The sequence below is a fragment of the Aristolochia californica genome, unplaced genomic scaffold (assembly GCF_029961685.1).
Source record: "Aristolochia californica isolate CCGP_79_NKW_82.1479 unplaced genomic scaffold, dmAriCali1.0.hap1 SCAF_2, whole genome shotgun sequence".
Classification (NCBI taxonomy): Eukaryota; Viridiplantae; Streptophyta; class Magnoliopsida; order Piperales; family Aristolochiaceae; genus Aristolochia; species Aristolochia californica.
The window spans coordinates 47,810,891-47,834,264 of NW_027181881.1; the positions used below are offsets into that span (position 1 = coordinate 47,810,891).

A 23,374-nucleotide genomic window follows, 5' to 3' on the forward strand; every position below is an offset into this window, starting at 1 on the left:
ATATTAGGGTGATTTTGATTTTGCTTATCTTTTAATGAGCGAGTGTATTTAAAAATTATGCCTAAACCACCAAAAAATGCGATCAACCATTTTGTCATTACCAAGAAAAAGTGAAACCAAAAAAGAAAAAATCGATTTTCATCCCCGCGGGGCACCTTAGCACGCATAGCCCAGCCTTTGCTTGACCCCTCGCACAGAGAAGGTGAGTCATACTGGCCCTCTCGGTTCTGCCAACTACGAGTTGAATGGTTGGTTGGTGTAGCGTTCTGGTTCTGTGCGCTCGGCGAGAAGCGTAATTTGGTTTGCAGGAAAGCTCAAAAGCCTTTTACTCGATCCAAGTAAGTTTCTATATCGCGTGTTGCTTCCGATTTTGCATGCGTGCTCCTTTCTTCTGTCGATTAAGAATTTTCAGTCTGCTTTTTTGTTTCAAATTCTTTATCTAGCCAGGTAAAAATCAAGCTTAAAGAAACCTTAGGAATAGAAACTTTAGTGGTTGTGATTTCATACGGTCTAGGTTTTTCTCATTTGGAGATTCCATTTCACCTTCGTGGAACATTTCCATTAAGTTTTTCTATATTTATTTAATGTTATTGAAGAAGGACGCGTTAGTTTACTGTTCTTTGATATTATTCTTATACAAAGAATGCCAGCAAAATACTTGCCTATGGTGAGGCCAGCCGTAAGAATGGATTTTGATGTGTGGTTAATGGTACAAGGTTCTGTTTGTGCGCTCGCTGTTACTGTAATTTCCATTTCATACGGAAATTCTATTTCTCTATCAGGCAAATCCGTCAACCCAACTCTGGTTTATAGGAAGCAGCACTATAACGTAGGATCCGAGGTTGAATGTGGTTTGATATTATATCATATATTGATGATACATACATACTACTATTTTTGAGAATTTTGATTCCATATAGACACTAGTTAATTATGTCTTTTCTTTTAATGTTTGTCTTTGCTACTATGAAAATAATGATATGTAGCAAGTTAAGTGCCAAACAGAGCGATGATCAGTATTTTTCATCTCGGGGTTAGCTGCCTACATAATTATAAAATAAAACCTAACAAGATAACCTTCGTAGGTAGGCCTCATGCAGTCGAACTTACTGGATTACTGTCTCTAACATCACTAATTGGACTGTAATGCTGATTCTTTAACTTCACAAAATTGATTGGACTACAGTAACTTGTTGGCTGAGATTTTTGGGGTTTACTGTCTGCTACTTCTGTGACAATTCCTTGCATAAGTTACTCCAGTGAGTTTACACATATCTATTGTCTACAGAAGAAAATATCTTGTGGTTTCTATGGTGTTCTTGTCACACTTGTCTTTTTTTTTCTGTTTTTTTTGTTCTCCTGACTATTGGATTACGTGCAAGCTGTTTAAAGACTTGAAACCAAGATCTCACCCAAAAATTTAGTCCACAAACTCTATGTCTTTGCAAAGGAGACCAGGGGTACGAGTACCCTGACCTTATGCTTGCTAAGCAAGGACTTTACGGTTAGAGCTATATACCTTTTTCTGTTTTTATTTTGATCATTGCCTCTGTGAGTGTTGGAGGTTGCAGTGGTATAAAGCTGGAAGCAACATGAGAACATGATACAAAAGGCATTTATTCCCCTGTTGTTCCACATGTATCATTGTGTTACCATAATTATTTATTTTAGTGATTCCCATACTAATAAAGTATTATTATTTCTAACTAAACAGCAGGTGGTGGTACTTCTTTGTTTGCCATCTCTCTCTCTCTCTCTCTCTCTCTCTCTCTCTCTCTCTTTCTAGTCTAGTAGTAGTCAAAATCTATAAAGTTGGTAGTGACACGAGAATGTGATTTTAAAGGCATTTGTTTCCTGTTGACACATGCATCTTCTTGTTGTCATAATTGCTTTTTTTTGTATTTTCATATTGATCACGTATTGATATCTCAAAGTAAACAGTAGATGTCTGTACTTCTTTATTTTCCATCTCACTCTCTCTCTTAATTATTTGGATAGTTTTTCACTACCTTGACAAAATGCAGGCTTGGAGTAATCCGTGATGGGTTTGTCAACTGCTGCTGCCAGAAGTGAAGGCATTGAGATTTGTATTTTTGACTTGAGGAGGGGACAAGAAGAAGGCCAAGAACTTGACAAAATTTTATTATTCTTCCCCGCTGATTGCCCAATTACTGTACAACTTTCTGTGATAGGACTAAGCGAAGGACTTATTACATTTACAAGGTGAGTGGAATTGGGTTTGCTAACCTTCATGAGAGTGTTGCTGCCCAATTTTCTCAAATTGAGATGTTTTGTATTAACTGAAAGCTCATTAAGTTAGTAGGTTCAGCTAATTGAAGAATCCACCTTTTGTAAAATCATTAGCTGTCTCCATCTTTCATACAGTAAGGACATGCCGAGCTTCATTGCTTAAGTGGCTATTTAAACAAGCCTCTTCCCTTTTTTATTCTTTTTTTTCATATAATATGTAGGGGAAGAAATTTTATGGAAAGAGAGTTGAAAGAGCTCCTGAGTGTGAATTGTGAAGTCAAATGGAAAAAAACATAAACTACATATGAAGGAGAAATCTAAATGTGTACTAGTCCTTTGGCTCAATGCTCACATAGGGCACTTTCCAGCGTGAGGTCCTGAGTTTCAGTCTTCCAAGAGTTGGGGCCTGGGGGTGTAGAATGTATATAATCATCATTCAAAAGAAGAGGTGAAGCCTAGAAATACATAAGGCAAAAGACTAAACGGCAGGGAAGAAGTCCCCTGCAACTAAGCATTTTTAGGAGAGTCCTATCCAAGGAATCGGCAAGTTGATTGGCACTGCAGCCAGTATGGTCCTTGTGCATGCAAGTGTATGTCATTGTAAGCCTGGAGGAAGATGTTTGGATGTAAGGTTTCAGTCCTAAAAACAAACCTTTTGACTCTTAACAGTCATATTTTTTTTGTCTTAAAATTCCTACTTTGTTGCATTCACATATTCACCCCTTCAGTTACCTTTATATTAAAATTGATGAAAGATTTGTCATTTTCCTTACTGAATCGAACAAGCCTTAAAGACACAGCTGCTCCAATTGGATGTCACATTACAAAAGTAAAAGTATTAGGCAACAACCATTTCGGATGCTCCTTCTGTTTGAGCGGCTAGTGTGACTTACTGGCCTTACTTTGATTCTTTCAAAATTATTTTCTTCTTTATCAAGTCAAATGGAGATGTCTAGTGCTAGGCCTTGCTGCTGTGAAAGTGCACCTTGTTTGCATGAAATGGCACTTGCAGAAGGTCATTCACTTTGTGGTTTTCTTTCTGTATGTGGATTTTTGTAGACCCCAAAGTATATAAATCTTCTGGATCATCCAAAATGGTACATTCAAAATGGTGCATCCAAAATGGCATCTCGTGGCCTATAGGGGTGTTGAGAAAAAGGTTATGAGGTATTATTTTAGGATGAGACTCCAAATAGATATTACGGTTTCATTTTGTAATTGGCTTTTCCTTCCTAAGTTGAAGTAGAAGGCTTTTCCTAGTATTTAATATCTACCTTTTCAATTGTTAGTTAACAGTGTGCTCCTCATAATTTTATTTTTCACTTTCCTAGTATTTAAGAATGTAGGTTCTTTTTTTGTTCTATGCAGAATTTTCTCTCCAGATGCTGCTTGTGATGTCATAGATGCTGAGAGGCACTCTCATGTATTTTATCAGGCAGAGCCAGATATTTGGATGGTCATGGTGCGAAATCTTTCTTGTTCAAATTATCCTTCTCTAGGATGCTGCCAAATGGAGAGCAGACAGGGTATCTCTAGCTCTTCTGCTTCCATAGGCAGATACCATCTGATTTTTTTATGTCCGCTTTTCAGTTGCTGCCTCTGAACTTTCTCTCTAGATTATCTTCTTTTCTTTTTGTTTATGAACTGTTCTTTTAAGAACAATAAAAGGAATTTCTATTGAAAGAGGAGAATTGTGAAGGAGTTACATAGAGAAAGAAGAAAACCGAGCACAGAGTTTGATCAGGTGAATTAATTTTTGTGAGGAATTTTCTTTTGTCTGAGTGAATGGTAATATTAAGAGAAAGAAATGAGAATACAGGGAGAAAAGGCATGACAACAAAGAAATGCTGTCTGAAATTTAGGAGTGAAATTTAATTTGAGGGACCTCGGGGGAGGAGGTGATAATTGAGATGGTTGACTAATTGTAATCAATAATGTGGGCAACATGAACCCAAGGTGTCTAATATCATATGAGGATATGCCATTGATATCTTATTTTAATTTGGCCCAAAGATTTTAACTTTTCTGTAAAAAAGGTCAATAATCAAGCCAGTGGATCTTCTTCTGCTACGGAAAGGGCAACAATTTTAATATTTCCAAAAGTACCAAGAGATTGTTGATATGGTTAACTTCCATTATAAGAAACATTTAGATAAAAGGGGCAAAGTGGACCAAAAGTGGATTTTTTCAGAAGCGCAAGGAAGGCAGCATGGTGCCATAATATATCTGGATCGAAAATGATCCCAGATCTAACGAGATAAAAAAAAAACTCCTGTGAAGGGGTGGTCAACATCCTCATTTGTCAGTGCACAATTCTCACAAGCAGGTTCAGGAACATTAAGACGTCTATGGCCCAAGCTCTCTTTTTAGGCAAACACCTAAAGGATGAAAGAAATTTTTTAATGAGAAATGAAGGGCGGCCAAAACTTGGCTTCAATAGTGTAATATTGTAGGGTGCATGTGAAAGTTGTAGAGTAACTGGGATGAGACAGATCAATTGGAGGTGAGACTCCAAACTGGTTTTTCAAGACCATGGTCCTTGATATATGGTTTTTCTGGCCAAGAGAAATTTTTTGTCGCCTCTACAATTCCTTATTCAAGGAGTTTTTTAGTGTGAACTAGTGTATTGGGGAAGTTGACACAAAACTTGATCTTACTGACCTCTGAATTGACTCAATGATTTGGTTTCTTTTCTTCTATTTAACAGTGGTTACTTCACCTTATCTGGGACTATCTCGGTACGGCTGGGTAGTTGAAACACAATTTTGTCTAGTTTACTAAAAACTAGTAAATTTGTACAGATTGAAATGCATGACTAAAAGGGAAACCCATATTTGAAGAGTCTGGGTAGTTGAAACACAATTTTGTCTAGTTTACTATAAACTAGTAAATTTTTGCAGATTGAAATGCATGACTAAAAGGGTACCCATATTTGAAGAGAGCATGCAGGCTTAACCCTTATAGACATGGCAGGGGATAAAAAAAAATCCATGCTGGAACAGGGTGCTTTTCATAACATTATATGGACAGATCATAAGGGCAATTAATAAAAGTAGAGGTAGAGATTTCAGCACAGGAATATGGTAACTGAAAAACTTACATGCAGGAAATGGTAGTGCAGGGCAGCATGGAATTTAGATTGTATGGCAGGATTGTCAAAACTTAGTCCACCTCCATCCTCATTATTTGATCATTTGACATTGCACTGTAATACTGGTGCAGGTAGTGGAAAAGAATAAAGAATTGGAACCCACATATCAAACTGCTGCACTGCAGGCATTTCTCAAAGAAGTACATTCACTTTTTGTAATGTTTCATGGTTCCATCCGTGCTTTACTTGAAAAGGAACCTGGTGGTGGACTTGCTCGAAGTCATTTGTATTCGTTCGTCATGGATTACTTAACTGGTAAGTTCTAAATGTTCCTATAGTTTTTGCCTTGTTGTTATCTTTGTTAAAAGCCTTGTATTATCTTTGATTTAATAGGTGACAAAATGTTCCTATAGTTTTAGCCTTGTGCTACCTTTGATTAAAAGCCTTGTGTTATCTTTGATTAAAGAGGTGACCCCCAAATATAGTATAGTGGTCTCTGGTTGTTCTATAGGGTGCAACTCTTCTTATCAGGTTCGAGTTTGGTTTAGACTTTTCAAATTTCTGCTTAAGCAGATTTTCTAGTAGGAAAGAAACTACAATTACCATCCTTTCGAGACTGCTTAAAGGAGCGTTCTACTGTCCAGATGCTGACCATAGGACGAGAAATGGCAATTGAGGTTCAGGTAATCATTTTTTTTTGTTTTTTTTTGTTTCAGTTTATCTTCTTACTGACTGTTAGTGGTAGATTGTTGGTTCTATGGTGTAACAAATTTTAACCATATAGGAGAACTTTGTCACTTTCTTGGTTTTTCATGAGATGATTTTACTGGAATGATGTAAAAGGAGAAGAATCTGAAAAAAAATTAAAGAGGACAAACATTTGTTAATTGATTTGAAACTAATGCATGCGAACCACCATACCAGCTTCCTTTCATGTGAGATCAGGCTGCATCATCCCCATCATAGGTGTTCTCTGGTTGCTTAAACTCTGTCTTTGTGGGTGAAGGTCTCAGTGGGTTTCCTAGCTAACCTTTTGTTATATAAAGTATACATATGGCTAAAGTGAAAGTCCGAGATAATTTATGGTTTATGATTAGAGCATCTGATCATGTGGGAGTTTGACATGATCTTTCTCTACGCACATGATCATGAAAGGTTTTACCTATGTAACAAAGAGACATCTCAAGTGAAAAAACGACATAGGTTTTTGCACTGATTCAGTAACAATTTTGGTCAAACATTTCAGAAGTTTTTGTACTTAGCTTTCACTAAGACTCCGATATTTGATTGTTCTTTTCTCAAAGTTTGGATTACCTGCACTCGCAAGTTTCTTTGATTCCAAATCACTGTTTCCAAAATGCATCCTTCTTTGGACTGGTTGTGGTAGTGAGGTGTTTACTCAGTTCATAAGAATATTGATTTAAGACTTCTATCATTTGGTTTAGATTCTTGAATGGAAGCTAATCTATGCCATAACCATTTAAAGCTAACCAGAAATCAGAAATTCTCTTGAACCTAAGAGGGAGAAGAACACAAAGGAAAACAATAAACCAGAAAAATCGAAGTCTAGAGAGAGAAAAGTAGAGAGAGAGCAGCGGAGGCCCAACCTTTGAGCATACTTACGAGGTTGAGAACAATGAAATTGAAAACGCTTGCCTGCTGTTTGAGTGGAGTTGGTGTGCTGCAGTGCAAGGAGAACTGGTACCTAGAGAGGGGGAGAAAGAAGTAATTCGATCATTCAAATGGAGAAATAAGGGAGAAAAGTAGAGGGAGAAAGAAGGAGAAACCGATTTTGAGAGAGGGGGAATCGGGCCGTCAAGGTGATCATAGATATGCCTGAATGGAGAAAGAAAGGGAGAACTGAGATGATGGGGTGGAGTGATGGGAGTCAGCAATTCGGTGTTAGGGTTGCTTGATGGAGGTTAGGGTTTAGGTAAGGAGAGAATAGAAACTAGAAAAGGGAAAATGAAATGAAATGGGGTGGGTTGAGACTTGGGAGTCTCAAGAGTCCCGATTCTGGATCCCGAACTTTTCATTTCAGATCTGGATAGGATTCAAAAGATCCAAAATATTGGATGTTATCCGGTGTTTTGGATCCGAAATCTGGATGTGTTTACAGCCCTAGTCTCTGCAGGACCCTGTGTTCTCTAGGGATGACCACTGTCTTGGGGGGGGGGGGGGTTCTCCTGAGGAACCACTGTGGGGGGCTTTGGAGCAAGATGTTCATGACTAATCTCCAATTTTCATGATTACTGGACTTGCGAATGAGGGCAGACCATTTGAGATGCTGGCCCCTAGAAGTATGTTGTGCATTATCTTCTCTATTGTTCCTCCCAATGCACTTGATGTTGCTTCATGGGTTCTTTCGTTTTTTTCAACCAAAGTTGCCAGGGTACTGCTACCATTGCATTTTTCCTGAGTGTGCTCGAGGGCCATGCTTGACATTGTTGAATGTAGCTTGAGAATGAGCTTGTATGCAAGTTGGTATCCTCATACATTGTTGCTGAATTTACAGTGGAAGAGAAGGTGGTTGCTAGTTGCTTCTACGTCCCCTCGTATTGTCCACTCTTCATCAATTTATCACATGTAAGCACTTTTTCCAGCCTGGCTGTCCAAAGGAACTGAGTACCTTGTTTTGGGGGTAATTAAGCCCCAAACTTTGCTAGCGCCAGCTGACTTGTTTGAGAGCTGCTGTGTCTGACTAGAATATGATATGCAGCAAAGAATTTTCCTGTGGCACATATCCAAACTACATCATCGTTGCCGTAGTTGGAGATGCATGTGGATGCCAGCAATGGAATCAAGCTGGATAGAGCCTCCACTTCTTCAATATTTTGATGAGATATTGGATATCTCAGCAAGGGATATCAGTTGCGTGGTTGATTTTCTTTTGAGAGATGGAGTTCTTAATGATGTTTTATGATCAGAACTTCAATTCATCTTGTAGTTTTCTAGATTGCATTCTTCGATGGTTCTTTCAGTTTCTGTTGTTTTGTTTTGCTTTTGGTTGTATGCTTTTTTTGGTTTTGACATATAAATTCAGTGTTATTAAGAAAAAGAGGATATTTTTTATATCTGTACAAGAACTACATGTTTTTTCTATCTATTAGATATTAACCAGTCAATGTTTTTTGAAAGTCACTTGTCAGAGTTATAGAATCTTCATGTGCTGGGACCACTGGATGCCACTCTGTTGTGTTATTTCAGGATCTGCTTGTGTCAACAACTCTTCCTTTGGTATGTATATAACCTTGCCTTTTTCATATCATATATCTCTAGGCAAGTTAGCCTGAACACTTATAGGCTATAGACTGTCTAGTTTTATTGTTTTGTCCAATCTCAGAAGTCCTCAGCTTAGTATATAAATGGCAGGATGACACAGCAAACTTATTCACATATGCTGTTCTAAGGTTGACCCCACATGCTCTGTCCTCCAATACCAATTCCTGGTCCTATTTGCACAAGGGAAGTTCTGCTGGTCATGTTTCTACAGGTTCCATCTTCCTAAATGCTGGATCGGTTTCAGAAGAATATAAGTGCACCTCACGTGATACTTCACCTGGCAGACAAGTTCAGAGGGTTCACCTTCCTAGGCCATTACAACGAAACAAATGGTCAAAATCAAAGGATGGTTTTCTGGTCACTGATATTTGGGCTGGTGAAATTGGTAGTTTAGTTTCTGCTTCACCAATTGTGTGGATAAAGCAAATTGAGGAGCGCATGGTCTTCTGTGTTTATCAGCACAAAAATATTACTGTTATCATTCTCCTTCCTGTTAGTTCGTTGGTAAATCAGGAGCAAGGGATAACATTAATGAAGCAGCAGTTTCTTGAAAATGTGAGTATTCCAGTGGTTATTTCTCATCTTTCTGAGGGTGTTGAAAATTTTAAATTGATATGCAATGCATGATGAGTCTATTATGTGAATATTCCAATCATTCTACATCTTAAAGACATTCTTTCAATTGTAAAATTAATACCACATACTATGTGCCATGTCAAAAGATGCTTCATTTAAGTTGCATTATTTCTGTTTTTTCTTTTTACTGTCTTTACGAAGTCACCCTGAATCACTATTGCAAGTGTTTCATCTTAATTGTAGATGATAGTGTACAACTTACTTATGAAAAGTCAGGCTGCTGGCTTAGTATTTGGTGCCAACAGCTAATAGCATATTACCCAGAATAATGAACAAAATCTAATGTGTAATCTATCAAAACCACTTCATTTAAACTCAGCTTAAGAAGGTGAAGTGTTTAGTTTGAAGGAATTTTTTTATTCAGCTAGGGTTTAATGATACTCAAGCTTGACACGTATATGTGATTGCTTTCTGATAAGTTTTTTTTAAAAATGGCCAACAATTTATTTATTAGAAAAGCTGAATTTATTTATTAACCTTAGCTTTTTTTTTTTTTTTTTTTTTGCTTTTTGTTTTCTTCTGAATTTTTTACTTATATTTAGGGGTGACAGAACTTAAATCCAAGTCACTCTTAGAACATCAGCTGAAGCAAATGCTAGTGGACAACTCAAAATTGTCGGACCTTCAAATGGGCTTCAAGTTCGATTGGCTGAACTATTCTTTTTTCTTCTGGTGGTGGCTACATTTCTTTCTACCCTTTGCAGACAAACAAAATATTCATATAATTTCTGCAAATGATATTCATACTTCTCTATGATTTCTTGCTTTGTTTCTGGTTACATGATTTTGAAATGTTTCCTCTGGTAGAAGGTGTTATACAAAATTAATTTCTTTATTAAAGCCTTCGTGCATCTTATCTGCATCTTATGTTAGTTTACGTACCCTTGAATTTTACAGGCTTCACAAAAAATATTTAGAATTGAAGAGAAAATATCAAGTGGATGGCGTGGTGAAAATGCTTATCACATAAGTGGATATCGCTACTTACTTTATGATAACGAAAGAAGTATATCAAGAGCTTCTCCACCAGGGAAGGTTGCAACTTTAGCAAAGGTACATATTTGGAGTCTGTGCATTTGCTTATCCTCTCATGTTATTACTGTTGTAGCGTGAACTGTTAGTTTAGTGTTCCAGTTCAGGCCAGTTCAACTTTGTTTAACCCATGGATACTGGAAACTTTTTATTTGGTTAGGAAACTAGTATCTGGAAATTTGTTTTGAAAACCTAAACTTCAAGGACATTTTTAAGAAACTTATAAATAAATTCCTTAAAAATTATTTAAACCTTATAAAAAATATATTTTATATTTTTCTTCTATATGTAAGAGATTAAAAATAAATAATTTGAAGTGTTTTGTTCAAATTCGTTTTTTAATTAAGTATAATCTATTATAAATAATTAACATGTCTAACTTTATTTCGGTAATTAATTATTAATTCTCAGTGAGGATTAATAATTTAATTTTTTTAGATCATTTAACATTGAACACGTAGGAATGTGTTTCTAAAGGTTTCTTGTTCTTTTCCTCAATTTTATGTAGAAATTTGTCAAATGTTTCCTGTTACTTCTTAAATTAAGTTTCCTATAAAAATTTTCTTCAACAATTTGTTTTTCTTCAACATGTTACCCTTTTTTGTTTTCTGTGGTTTAACTATAGAATGGACTAGACCAGTTGACTTATATATCAATAAATGATTAATTTTGGAATATAATAGTTACTCGAGATTATCATTTTCAAAAAAAATAATAATAGTTATTACGAGATTATTGCACGAAGACTAACATGTCATGATGGTTGTTGTTTATCATCTTGTTGAAATGTCATAGGTTCCAATATCTTTTAATGCACTTTATTTTTTGCTTCAAAATTGATTAAAAGAAAAAAGAGTGGATAGGTTGAATGGGGAGGACTCTACTTGATGGATTACTGGTCGACTGGCCTAACCAGCTCAGTCGCTTGGTTTATTTGGTAGAATGAATTTCTTGTGTAAGAGCTGGAATGGGTGCCAGCTCTGGTTCAACTGGGTTCAACTGGTCAGTCTGATGGGAAACTGCCAAAACATCACTGTTAGAAAGAAACATTACTCGTGTAAATCCATGTCAATGCTAGTGTAGCAGCACTGGCTGATTGTTTTTTGTGACATCATGAAACAGTAACATCAATTGCATTCACATGCTATATGGTTTTTGTTCAAAGGTCTTGTCTATCTACACCTACATTTAATGCCTCAGAAAATGGTTTTTGTGGTTTAACTGGTTATCCATACTAGTAAGAATTTTGAGCAACTTGCTGGATTTATTTTCGTTATATCTTTTAACCATTGTGTAACAGATTCATTTTTAGCATACTGGATATGTTACAGATTTGTTCGATTCAGTTGCATTGCATCTTTTAACCATTGTGTAACACTATCAGTTTGAGCAGACTGTTTCTGTTACAGTGCTATTTTCAATTTATTCTCAAAGTACGACTGTACATGCATGAAAAGATAGGGTCTCTTATTAAATAAACTTAAGTTACATCTGTAAATAAGTGAACTGTCTTGCGTTATAAGAGATCTTGATTTGGAAACAGTGATAATTAATACTGGAAACGTAAACCTTTATTTTATTATTATTATTATTTTGAGGTTTCACACAAAGTTCTCAACCACATTTTCAAATGCCTGTGTGTCCCACATGTTTTGCCTATCATTAAGTGAAAGGTTAGGGTGAGTGTGTTAGTCCTCTATGGTTCATTAAATGATCATTTTGATGCAATTAGGTCTCTTCTCACCCAAGTTCATTAATTGTTAGTTGTCAGGGATTACCTGCATATCCGTAAACTAGCAGAGCTGGAAGACTCACATCTATTTGTTTCTGAATGCTGAACTAAATATGTTTGGGCAGCTGATGAACAACCAATGTGAAGATAATGAATGTGCTTTTTCACTTTTGATGTAAGATAAGGTGTTTAAAATTCATTTTCAGCTCACAATCGTGGTTTTTATCTGCCTGCAATGCTATCCAATCACATCAAGTAGGTGTAAAGAGTCATTGATGCAGTGATCGTTTTAATTTAATCTTAAATTTGTTTCAACTTATGGATGCGCCTCTTCCTAGGACCCCTCCCACTGGTTACTTCAAACTAAACTTTAATAATGGCATGTGTGGAAATCCTTGGCCTGCTTGTTGGCACCTCTTTTCAGCTTTGGTTGTTTTTGTTTTTATTCATTTAGTTTGATTTCCTGGATGAGATTATGTAGTTTGCTCATCATTTGCTCCATAGGGAGCCTTCTTAATGAATTCATTTTATTTTCAGTATAAAAAGAAAAAAAATCAATCTGAAATTTGCTAATTGGTTATAACTGTTATGGTATTTTGATTTTTAACGCTTCTTCATAGAATAAGAAGCAGATCGATTTTCTCCAGTTAGATCTGATGACCTCTTGGAGCTGTAGTGAGTTCTTTTTCGGTGTATCATGTGCAGGACTCCTTACGTGCACTCAGCAAACTAAGAGCGGAGGTTGACTTGGAAAAGAGTAGGGCTAAAAGAGATGACACTAACCATGAAAAAGATTTAGAAGTCTGCATGAGAGCAAACAATAATGCGTGGATTATTGCTCGGATTACAAGAGGCAAGGAGCTATATATGGTTTTGGAGAAAGCCAGGGAAACCCTTCTCTATGCATCGGAAGCTATGGAGAGGTTCAGTGACAGGTATCCATGTTACTGCAGTTGCCTTGATTTGCCATCTATTTCGTTAGTTCGTTCCATTCTTGGACATCTGAAACTTAACTGACCTAATTCTAATTGTTTTTTGAATCTTCTAAATATGCACCATTTCAGCACTAAGATTAGTACCATAATCAGGAATTGATGATCCTATTGTCGAACACTCACTTTCTCTGTGATGTAATTTGAGGAAATAATTCTTTATCCAGGTGTTCCATTTATGGTAAAGACATTTGTTAGCACAATCCTTAAGTTTTGGTAGGCTCCTGTTTTTTATCCATTATACTTCTTTAAAAGCATAAGGAATGAAACAAAAGGAAAAGAAAAGAGGCTGTTAGGCTGCATGCTATTATGAGAAATGATCTCTTAGATAACTAACTGCTTACGTTAATTGGTTCCTGCTTCTTAGAAATGTTTGTTTTCTTTTGAGGACAGCTTGCAAATATGATCGCTTTCAAGATATGTTTTGGCTGCTTAAGTAAAAAATTGTTAGTTGCATGAAGCTCATCTTGGTTTTGTTAAAAGTTGCATTTTCCCCCCCTGAATCTATGCATGAATTTGAGGTTTAAAGGACTAACTTTGGATGCATAGCTAGAACCTGATTTGTTGAAATGCTCAAAAATAATATCAGTCCATGGAGGCAAAAATAATCTTGCTTGTTTCCTACCCTCCCCCTTCTCTGCAATGCTTCTCTTCTGCAATTGTTGGCTGGATATATAAAACAAATACATGCTTTTATAAAAAAAAATCTACGGACATTTTAACAAATCACAAATGGCACTAACAGATCTTCCGACTATGAGTTTCATGGAAATCCCCATTCTGGAAAACGATATCCAGCTTTCCCTGGTTTCAATGTATGTGCGCCAATAGTGGCATTTAAATTGTTTGAACTAGATTTTCCTAAAGTCATATCCTTTTTGTGAGGTAAAGTTGCACTTTCTTTCTTGGAATGCTGGGTGTAGTTAGTTATTTCTGCAAGGTTTATACGATCTGTAAACTGTCTGCAGGTACTGTAACGGAGCTTTTTCTTTGGATTAATCTAAAGATTTTGGCCCTGAAAACTGGACATTCCTGGGAGCATCTCAGTCCAACTACCTCGGAAACGACATCGGAGCAGTATAGCATGTGCTGGGCCTGCATCTCTTCTTACGGAAGCTTTACTTAGCAATTTCTCCTTCTTTACCGTGTTCTGTAAAATATCCGTGAAATCGGTTCAACTATATTCGCGAGGAACCTTCGAAAAAGTGAAAGAAAGTAGAATGGAAATTGGCTCGAAAATTGTAGATTTAGGATCCTAGAAAGGACACTATAAAATCGAGATTCCATTTATTGAAAGTTGAACCATTTGATGGAGCGCCAATTCGATGCAATGTATAACCAAAATCAAGATTGAAATGTAGTTTAACTTCAGAGTTAATTAGGCAACTACTTCCGTACGACGACTAATAATTATAAGTCTTTCACAAAATCTTACCTGCGTTTTATTCCTTGTCTAAACATTCTAATATGACTCTTAAATAGTTGTCTAAAGTTGATGAGGACTTGTGATGCAAAGATTTCGATCACATCTCTTGGTTTTTATTTTTTTATTTTTCCCTTTTGGCTGAGCTAAATTGTTAAGAAATTGTGCTAATGTTTTCTTCATAACGCCTTTCTTACCATGTAGGAAAAGAGCAGGAAAAGGAATCCTACAGTGTCCATTTACAGATGTAGGGAAAGAAAATTATACTCGTATTGCTGTGAGAGCTGGATCCAACATGGCACCGGCTTGCTCTACATCTTTGGGCTATTTGTCTGTCCATCAAATACAATTTCTAAACAGTAGCCTGAAATTGTTTTTATTTTTTGGCAATCAAATACAATTTCTGACTATCACAGATCATGTTTACATTTGAGTATTTTGCCTGCATCTTCTGATATTATACAAGAAGAAAAGCATCCCAACTGCAGATCCGCTGAGTTGATGAGGCTCTTCTAAGGTCCGAGGGACCCAATGTACCACCCTTTCTTACCTTGTGTCCTTAGGATCCCATGGATGGAAAGGAATAACTGTACATTTCTTTTGGTGCATTGCTTCTGTTCAACAGAAGATAAAATAGTTTGAAAATTATAAAAAAATGGCTTGGAAATTATGCAATATGTTAAGTAGCCCCCAGCGCTTTTACTTACAAAGCCTTGCATAACTGGGTCAATGGGTCCAAGCCTATCATATACATTATGAAGTTCCTGAAGTTAATGGAAAGAAAAGAATTTACAAAGGGTCGTGGCCCTTTGGCTCAACAGTCACATGGGAGGGGTTTTCTAGTGTGAGACCTTGGATAATCGTCATTCAATTTTTTTTACAAAACTAAGCTTAATATACTGAGTCCGGCTGTGAATCAAATCAGAATGAAGAATGGAACCAGTTTCCCTGATGCATTTCTCTCTAGATTTTTGGTTAAACTGAAGATTTGACAGCATTAACAGCATCACGATATAAGTCACCATACCTTAGTTTTCTTGAGAACGATTAGGGAATTGACACAGCTGGGATTTTTTAGCTTCTTCAAGTAGCTTGGTCAAGATATTGCTTCCACAAAGACGACTCTCATCTAATGGGGTCCTTCCCCGCCTGTACAGCAAGAAGAAAATAAAAATGAAATCTGATTATAGCATTTATTGAATCACAAACCAGACAGATCTTTCCATTGCTTAATAATATAAAATGAGCAGCTGAAAAATGATTCAGGCAGGATCATTTGATACTTTCAAATGACATGATGAGATAAGATGGAAATGGTTTCTGTGCAGAAAAAAATTCCAGATTCAAATGCTCCAGAGTTGATCTTGGTACGTTTATTATAAAGAAAGATAATATATGATGGATGCAGTATATGTAAAATCCATCAACATGGAGCCACTGGCAATTCATTTGGAAGCCGCTTGAGGGTTGTACTTATCTTTGTTAGCATGACTCTGTCTCATCTGTATTTTGATTTTTCCAGTGGGACCATAATAAAAAAGAAAAAAGCAAGGATCAAAACTAAAGGAAACGTTTTTGAGTATTTATTTATACCTGTCCTTCGATAATACACTTGCACCAGCTTCCACTAACATTTTGGCCATCAAATATAAACCCTCTGCAGCTGCAACATGAAGTGGTGTCCGTTGATCATAATTCTTGGAGTTTGGATTAGCTCCATAGGTCAACAGCCTCTTCAAAAAATCAGAGTCTCCCTTTGCGACAGCCTCACAAAGACATCTTCCTGCATCCTCAATATCTAAGGAAGCTCCTTGTCTTACTAGTAAGGAGGCCACTCTATCGTGTCCATGCTTGATGGCTTCAAGTAGGGGAGTGTTTCCCAACTTATCTGGTTTGTGTATTCATGATTTTGTTAATTCAAGTTTGACATGCATAAACAACCACAAAATACAAAAGCTCTCATATAGTTTTACCAGGAGGATTGATTTTGACCCCTGACTGGATAAGAAAATGAACAATGTCTTCAAAACCACTCGAAGCAGCAAGATGCTATTTACAACAGGTCTAACGAATCAGTCCAATAGAAGAAGAAATAAATATGAAATAATATTTTTGAATTTCATAAGCATACATTACTTCTGAATATAATATATGGTTACATGAGAATGTCTTGTTCCAATATGAATAAGTACATCCCAAGGAAGCACCAAAGATCACTCACATTGAGCAACGTTTTCCTAGTGTTCTTCAAATGCCTCCAAGATTTGAGTAACATTAAGAGTCAATGGCTTTATAGTTATGAACGCGACTTAATGAAACAGGAAAAGCAAAATGGAGAATGGCAGTACCAAAGGCGAACGTCCGTTGTAATCAGTCCTGTTAGGATCAGCCCCAGCCTGAACCAAACCCTTCAGATGATGCAAATCTCCATGATAAGCAGCACTGTTTACCCTTAAAGAAAGCTCTGCTTCTTGCTTTCCAATATGAAATGAGATGTCTGCTTCCAGTTGTTTGGACCGAATGTTCGATTCTTTTCCCTGTCAATAAGTAAATTATTAGTCATGTGTTTTATCTGATTAATCTGTTATGCATTGGTTTGCACAAAAGAAATTTTCTTATAAATCAATAATTTTTTGTAGCCACAATGTGAAGCTCTTCATGTCTATTTGTTGTGTGCATAACTGCATCAGAGAAGAGCTTCAGATGGATTCAAGAAAGCATCCTTCATAAGATGGTCAGTATTTTCAGCTCTCAAGGAATTTCTCTAACCACAAACTTTTCATATTGGCAACTTACTTGTAAGAGGTTGTTTAAGACCTTTCGGGCATCAAAGAAATATATCTGAAGAATATTTGCGAACGACTGTTTATCAAGTCTCAGAAGTCTACAGAGTTCCGTTACACGAACCAAAAGAGGCTGAGGAATGTTGCATAGAATAGCAATTTCTCCAAATGAACAATTAGTTCCCAAAGGCACAGGAATCTCTTCAGAGCCATCTTCAGCAATTCCAACCTCCTCCTGCAAAGGAAAATAACCACAATCATCACAACTTAGATTTGTATTGAATAAATTGTAACAATAAGAAATCTTTTTACCAGGACACCATGGCAAACAAAGTAGATCTGATCCACTGCATTGCCCTGCTCCAGGATCACCTCCCCCGGTAGAAAAAATTCTTCATGCAATCTGATCACCTAATAAATCAGATAATTTTTCAGTAATTCCTTTTTTTAAAGGATCAGTAATTACCAATTGAATAACAAAATCCCAAAGAGTCATTACTTACTATTTGATTAATGAATTCTGGAGAGCTTCCTTCAAACAGAGGAACTTTCTCTATAAATGGTTTGTACAAATTTTGTGAAATCTGAAATGTAAATGAAACAAAAAATTAAAATATTTTAATTGATGTTATAAAAATGAATGATGTGGTTGCACTTAGAGGTGATGAGGAACCAAATAAAAAAGCAAACTTTGCGCTACCATAATGTGCATAGATGAATATCAAGAGAGAGAGAGAGAGAGAGATCCTAATTTGTAAACTTGGAAATTCAACGTTTCACTTGTTTCTGATATATTTAAAGCACAGGAAGATTACATGATAAAAGTGGTCGATGGTGAAGGTGAAATAGTATAATTTTTTTCAAGTGATTACTATAATTTCTAGTTTCTTCGTTGAAGCAAACCTGTCACCACTCAATATGTACAGCATTCACAAGCATAGAATGCATCTACTCATACAGAGTAGCAAGTGTGAATAGCTGCATCTTAGGCATATTGAGTCTAACTGCATATGTTCTTTTCTTTTCTCTTCTTCAGAAAAGTAAGTCTAACCCCAGTTTGAAGTGAACAGCACTTTAGAGATAAAAAAAAAAACATCCACCACAAGGAAACTGCTTATTTGACATTTTGATAAACTTATAACGTAACCAGTTATTTACGAGACTAAAATTCCTACAAAAGGCCATTCTTCATCACCTCAAGATTAATAATATATTATTATTTACCTCCCAACAATCTATCATTGTTTGGGACAGCTCCCCCTCCTTGTAATTTTGCCCGTTTGAGCTTTTTAATATAACTTAGCACTATTTCAAAAAAAAAATATATATTACTATTTTTACCTTTAATTAGTCATTGCTCGATGTCATTATAATTTTTTCATTGCCTTCACTGAGCTGGTTCAAAATAGCATTCCAAGGTGACAGAAAAATTATGTAAAATTTGCCTTTCCTCGGACCTCACAATGTATGTTCAATAACTGGAATGGCTTTTATAGGTAGTATGCAGACATTTCTCAATTTTTCACAAAACTAGATGTAGCTTCAACAGTTAATTAGGTTTGGGGTTCGTATAGAATAATGCTAGCTGTAGGTCATGACAAAGGGTTAGGACCAAAAATTGCAATAAGACCCATGAGCCTCCTAGCATCCTAATGAATAGCCAAGATAAGATTCTCGAATACCTTAAGGCATGATTGACAAAATTTGAGGATTGAAGCCTATTTTATTTTCCTAGAAAACTAAATGCTCAAATAGATTAATTTTCTACATATAAAATTCAATATACTGCTCACCTTACCTTTGCTCGAATTGAGATTGGAATATCCTGAAGAACAGAAGCCTCTGTATAGCTGTTCTCATATTGTAACCGCACATGCCCTTTGATCTGGTGTCTTATATTTTTTCCTAGTTTGTTTCTGTTCATATATTTAATGAGATCGGTCATTTTATCCCTGAAATTTTCTGTTTTTGATCCTTTCACTATCAAGGCTGTCATGTTACCAATCAGATATGCTCCCAGAATCATGTCAAAAGAAACAAAAATCATAATGAAAATCATCTCCCTCAGATTTACTGCATGGATATCTCCATAGCCTGCCAACAAGAATCAGCAAACTGAGATGTCAGTCAAATATAAATAAATTAAAAGCTTAGGTTTTACTGACAAGTTGTCTTTGAGCAAAAATGCATTTTGATTGGAATAAAACAGTTTTACTTCCTTATTTAAATGCCGTTATAAGCTTTTAAGGATGGTTAATTAGAATCGATGTCTTGGTACTAAAAGATAAATTATCAGAGAGGTATATATGCTGGAAGCTTTCAGAGAGCACGATTAGTGGGAAGAAAAATTAGAAAAGAAACTTACCAACAGTTGCCATGGTAACTATGGCAAAATATAATGATGTTAGGTAGCGCTTAAAAAGATCAATCTCTCTGAAGTTTGTATAGCTAAAGTCCCCAAGCTTTAAACTTCCTATCCAGGTATATGCTTCTTGAGAAGCAGGTAGAGTTGCACCCAGATAGTAAAAGATGCAGGCAGCAGTATGAGTGCAGTAGAGCTCAACAACAATAAGTTTCACTATTCGTGTGAACAAGTAATTGATTCGGATATCCTTCTCCATCTTTCTCAAAAACTGTTCTACTTTCATCACTCGTATTAAGCGAATCCACAAAAGGTATCTCACTTCTTCCTTTCTTCCAGAAGCCTGCTTTAATCTTTAGCCTTTAGCCAGGATACAGGAAGAAAATTGTTTATTGAAACCGAATATTCATGAACCACAAAGACCAGAAGAAATGGTAATGATTCTATTTGCTATGTAATGAATTTAAAAAAAAAGACTCTTTATTCAGTTGGCAGCTTTTGTTAGAGAATCATAGCACAAAAATTTGGTGGATGTACTCTCCTTCAGAAACTGCAGTAGTATTTATCTGCTTGCTTACAAGGATTAACAATTTTATTCATATGGTTGACATTTGAGATGAACAAAGGGCTCATTGTGGTCATCATAATACATTCAAAAAGGAACCAAACTTAACGATAGAGGTCTCCCCATTAAATGTTATTCATGGTAAAAAGCCTGCACAAGTCGAGATACAACCAAATAAAGCATAAATAAATTTTGTGTATAGAGCACAAACCCAATAAGTCATTGGCACTGAGCAACAAGGTGGACTTTGTATAATAATAGTCCAATTGACTTTGGAAGAAAAGTGAGATTAAGAATGACTTGCATGCAACTTCAGAAGCTATGCATATAAAGAAAAGAAATCTAATCAGTCTGATTTTTTTGAGAGGAAAATAAAATATCTGAAATAAAACAACGAAATGTACATGAAGTACAAAATATTGAAATGGAGAAACATCAACGACTAAGCAGGCATTTGTGTCACTTTAAACTCCATGAAAGAGATGGGTGACACCCCTAATTCTATTATATACATAAAGCAGCCACCTCAAATTGTCACAACTTAAAACGGAACGCAGAGAAAATGGTGCAGACCTTGTAAATGGCATCCCATGGAAAACACCCTAAAACATCGAACACAAAACCCGATTTCAAGTATCTACAGAAAACGAATAGAAAGAACAGCCGTTATTAAAATGATAGACAGCATATAAATTTAGATAGAGTAAGTAACAAGGTGAAAGAAATACTAACCGAAGAGCAATGAGGTCACGTCTGTGGACCATTCGGTAGGTATGGCTATCTCTATAAGCAACGACGAATTGAACGGCAATATCGATTAGAAAAGCAATCTGTCCAGCAATGTCGAGTAAGAAAAGATCTTCTGGCAGACCCCGAAAGAATCCGAACTCGAGAGGAGTGAAGAAGGAAGAATAAATAGCCCATAGTAGAATAAAGTTGGTCCAGGTCCGGTAAAACCTGAAAAGTGCGGGAAAATTGAAAGAATCAGAAGAATTCAAATAACAACTGCAATAAAAGCCGCACTTCACGGACGAATGGATGTTATACATGAGGCCTTGTGCTGTAAATACGAGTTTCCTATGTGCTTACAGATGATTTATTGAACTAAAGATACACTTGTTAATTATAAGTTGCAGCCATGCAATGACTAACAGAATATACGCTGTCCTTGACTACAACTATTAACTTCAGTTTCAGTCGAGATGAGATCACACATGTTACGCAAATTTCTCGTTTCAATTTCAACCCATTAACATGAGACATACACAATCTGACAATAATACGCATTCTCAGTAAGGATCGTCTCGGACTGAGCGGCTATCATCATCAGGCACACCTGACAGTAAATAGTAGACTGACAGACGATAGAGTGGCTATCTTCATTGCCTTTCTGAACGTTGAAGTTATTTACCTAATTCAGTACTTAAAAAAATGTATCAAATGAAGGACATTGGACAGAGTAGTTCAGACGGCAATGTTCAAACTACGAACTTCACTAAAAAAATATCATCGGCAAAATATGGGCTAATATTAAATAATCAAATAAAATACAAGAATTTAGTATGGACGGACGCAGAAACTTGAATTTTTCGAGTTCGAATGAGGGAAAAGAAAAAGACGTGCGACTGGCCCCTATTCCACGAAGTTGAATATGTGAAACTCATATCGGTAAAAAACACAAAAAGAACTTGGAGACGTCTCCGAGGTCCCTTTTTCCAGTAAAAACAGTTTGCAGCGGCAAAACTCTACTCTCGAAATGAAGACAAGTACCAAGTACCATCCTCCTATCAGTGGTCCCGTAGTTTATACAGTAGCAAAAATACGATATCCCTCCGGCCTGAAAACGCATGGTCCTGCCATCTGAAACTCCACCATATCATCAACGACCCTAAATGAAATCCATCACCAACGTGCGGCACGCGGAGAAGCACAAGGTGCGAGGCCCCCTAGCACCTCTTACTACTACGAGGGCAAAATGCGGGATGGTAGGGGCAAAATTAGAATCCCTCGTCGGAGCGAAGTTTCAAATCATCAAAACTCCAGCCTTTCGCGCCGTCGGACCTCGAAAAGCGATGGGTAATGCAAACTGGATCAGTGGAGCAATGTACATTAATAACGGCCCTTTTCTCTTCCGACTCCGCCAAATGATCGTTCTTATCTGGCTTAGGAACTGGACTGCCTGCACGCACAAGCTCCTCATTGATTCTGCAGAGAAGCCTCTGTATACCTCGTGAGTCCATCTTCCTTACCAAATGCTCCAACCACAGTAGTAATTGATCCCTTGGAGTTTCTTCCTCTCACCCTTACTGCGGTAATTACCGATTTTCCACGAAGATCGGGTTTACGTTTACCCTGGGTGGAAGTTAAAGGCGAATAGTAGCTCACACGACCAAAAAACGAAGCCGCGTGAAATCACCTGCTTGAGAAACAGCCTAATAGACCAGGTAGACCTGAAAGTTCTCTCCCCACGGTTTCCTTTTATTACGTGGTGTTGACAATTCTTTTTAGATCGAGCTCTGAAGTCTTTACTCGGGAATAGTGGCCCTCGTTTCTCGCCCACTGACCTTTGGAAATGAAATAACGAATCAAAAGCGATCGGATACATAAGCTGTATCGACGCTGTACCACTTTCATTATTCCGACTCAAGAAGGTTAACAACTTAGAGATTTCCAAGTGACAAGCGTGTCTGCGGTTTTAAACTGCCACAAGCACGGCTGCAGTGAGTGCAAACTACTTTCACATTCACATATTTTTTTATTTTTCCAGCAACAAGAGCTTTCTAATTTTAAACTGCTACAACCATGGCGGCAAGCTATAGGATTCATATTTACACATTTTCCATTTTGCCCGCAACTAAATGACCAAACATGAGATCCTGCGCTTGCAGTCTTCTTCCATTTACAAGATCCCGAATCTACAGATATGGAAAAGGACGTGTCGAAGAATTTGCTTGGAAACTATGTAAAAAGAAAAAAACAATCAGAGAGAGAGATCTTACTTGTTTTCGGGATAAATGACGAAGCCTGCAGAACATCCTCCTCGGAGTCCATAAAGAACGCGATCTCGACTGAGTTTACGGCGAGCAGGATCCAACTCATTCGCTATTCGATTGAGTCGACTCCCACGGGACGACCCTATTCCATCCTTGAGATCCTCTACTTCGTATTCCTGCTCCACCTCGTCCTTCTTCCGCCGAGCTGCCATCGCTGCCTCGTTGTCTCTTGC

General features: G+C 36.8%; 1 protein-coding gene and 1 pseudogene across 2 annotated transcripts; one reads left to right on the top strand and one right to left on the bottom strand.

Annotated features, from left to right (window-relative positions):
* Positions 1–236: 236 nt before the first annotated feature.
* On the top strand, positions 237–14,363 carry LOC137955720 (vacuolar fusion protein CCZ1 homolog). Of its 2 annotated transcripts, none has more exons than XM_068802807.1 (10): positions 237–338; positions 2,025–2,223; positions 3,619–3,712; positions 5,473–5,656; positions 5,915–6,024; positions 8,480–8,578; positions 8,714–9,178; positions 10,157–10,312; positions 12,729–12,958; positions 13,984–14,363. In XM_068802807.1, the coding sequence occupies exons 2-10, from the start codon at positions 2,042–2,044 to the stop codon at positions 14,012–14,014; spliced, it is 1,551 nt and encodes a 516-aa protein (XP_068658908.1). In that variant the 5' UTR covers positions 237–338; positions 2,025–2,041; the 3' UTR covers positions 14,015–14,363. The 2 variants fall into 2 exon arrangements, with proteins under 2 accessions (XP_068658908.1, XP_068658909.1); XM_068802808.1 differs by lacking the exon at positions 237–338 and adding an exon at positions 409–447.
* Positions 14,364–14,710: 347 nt separating this feature from the next.
* Positions 14,711–23,353, bottom strand: LOC137955211 (potassium channel SKOR-like; annotated as a pseudogene).
* Between the last annotated feature and the right edge of the window lie 21 nt (positions 23,354–23,374).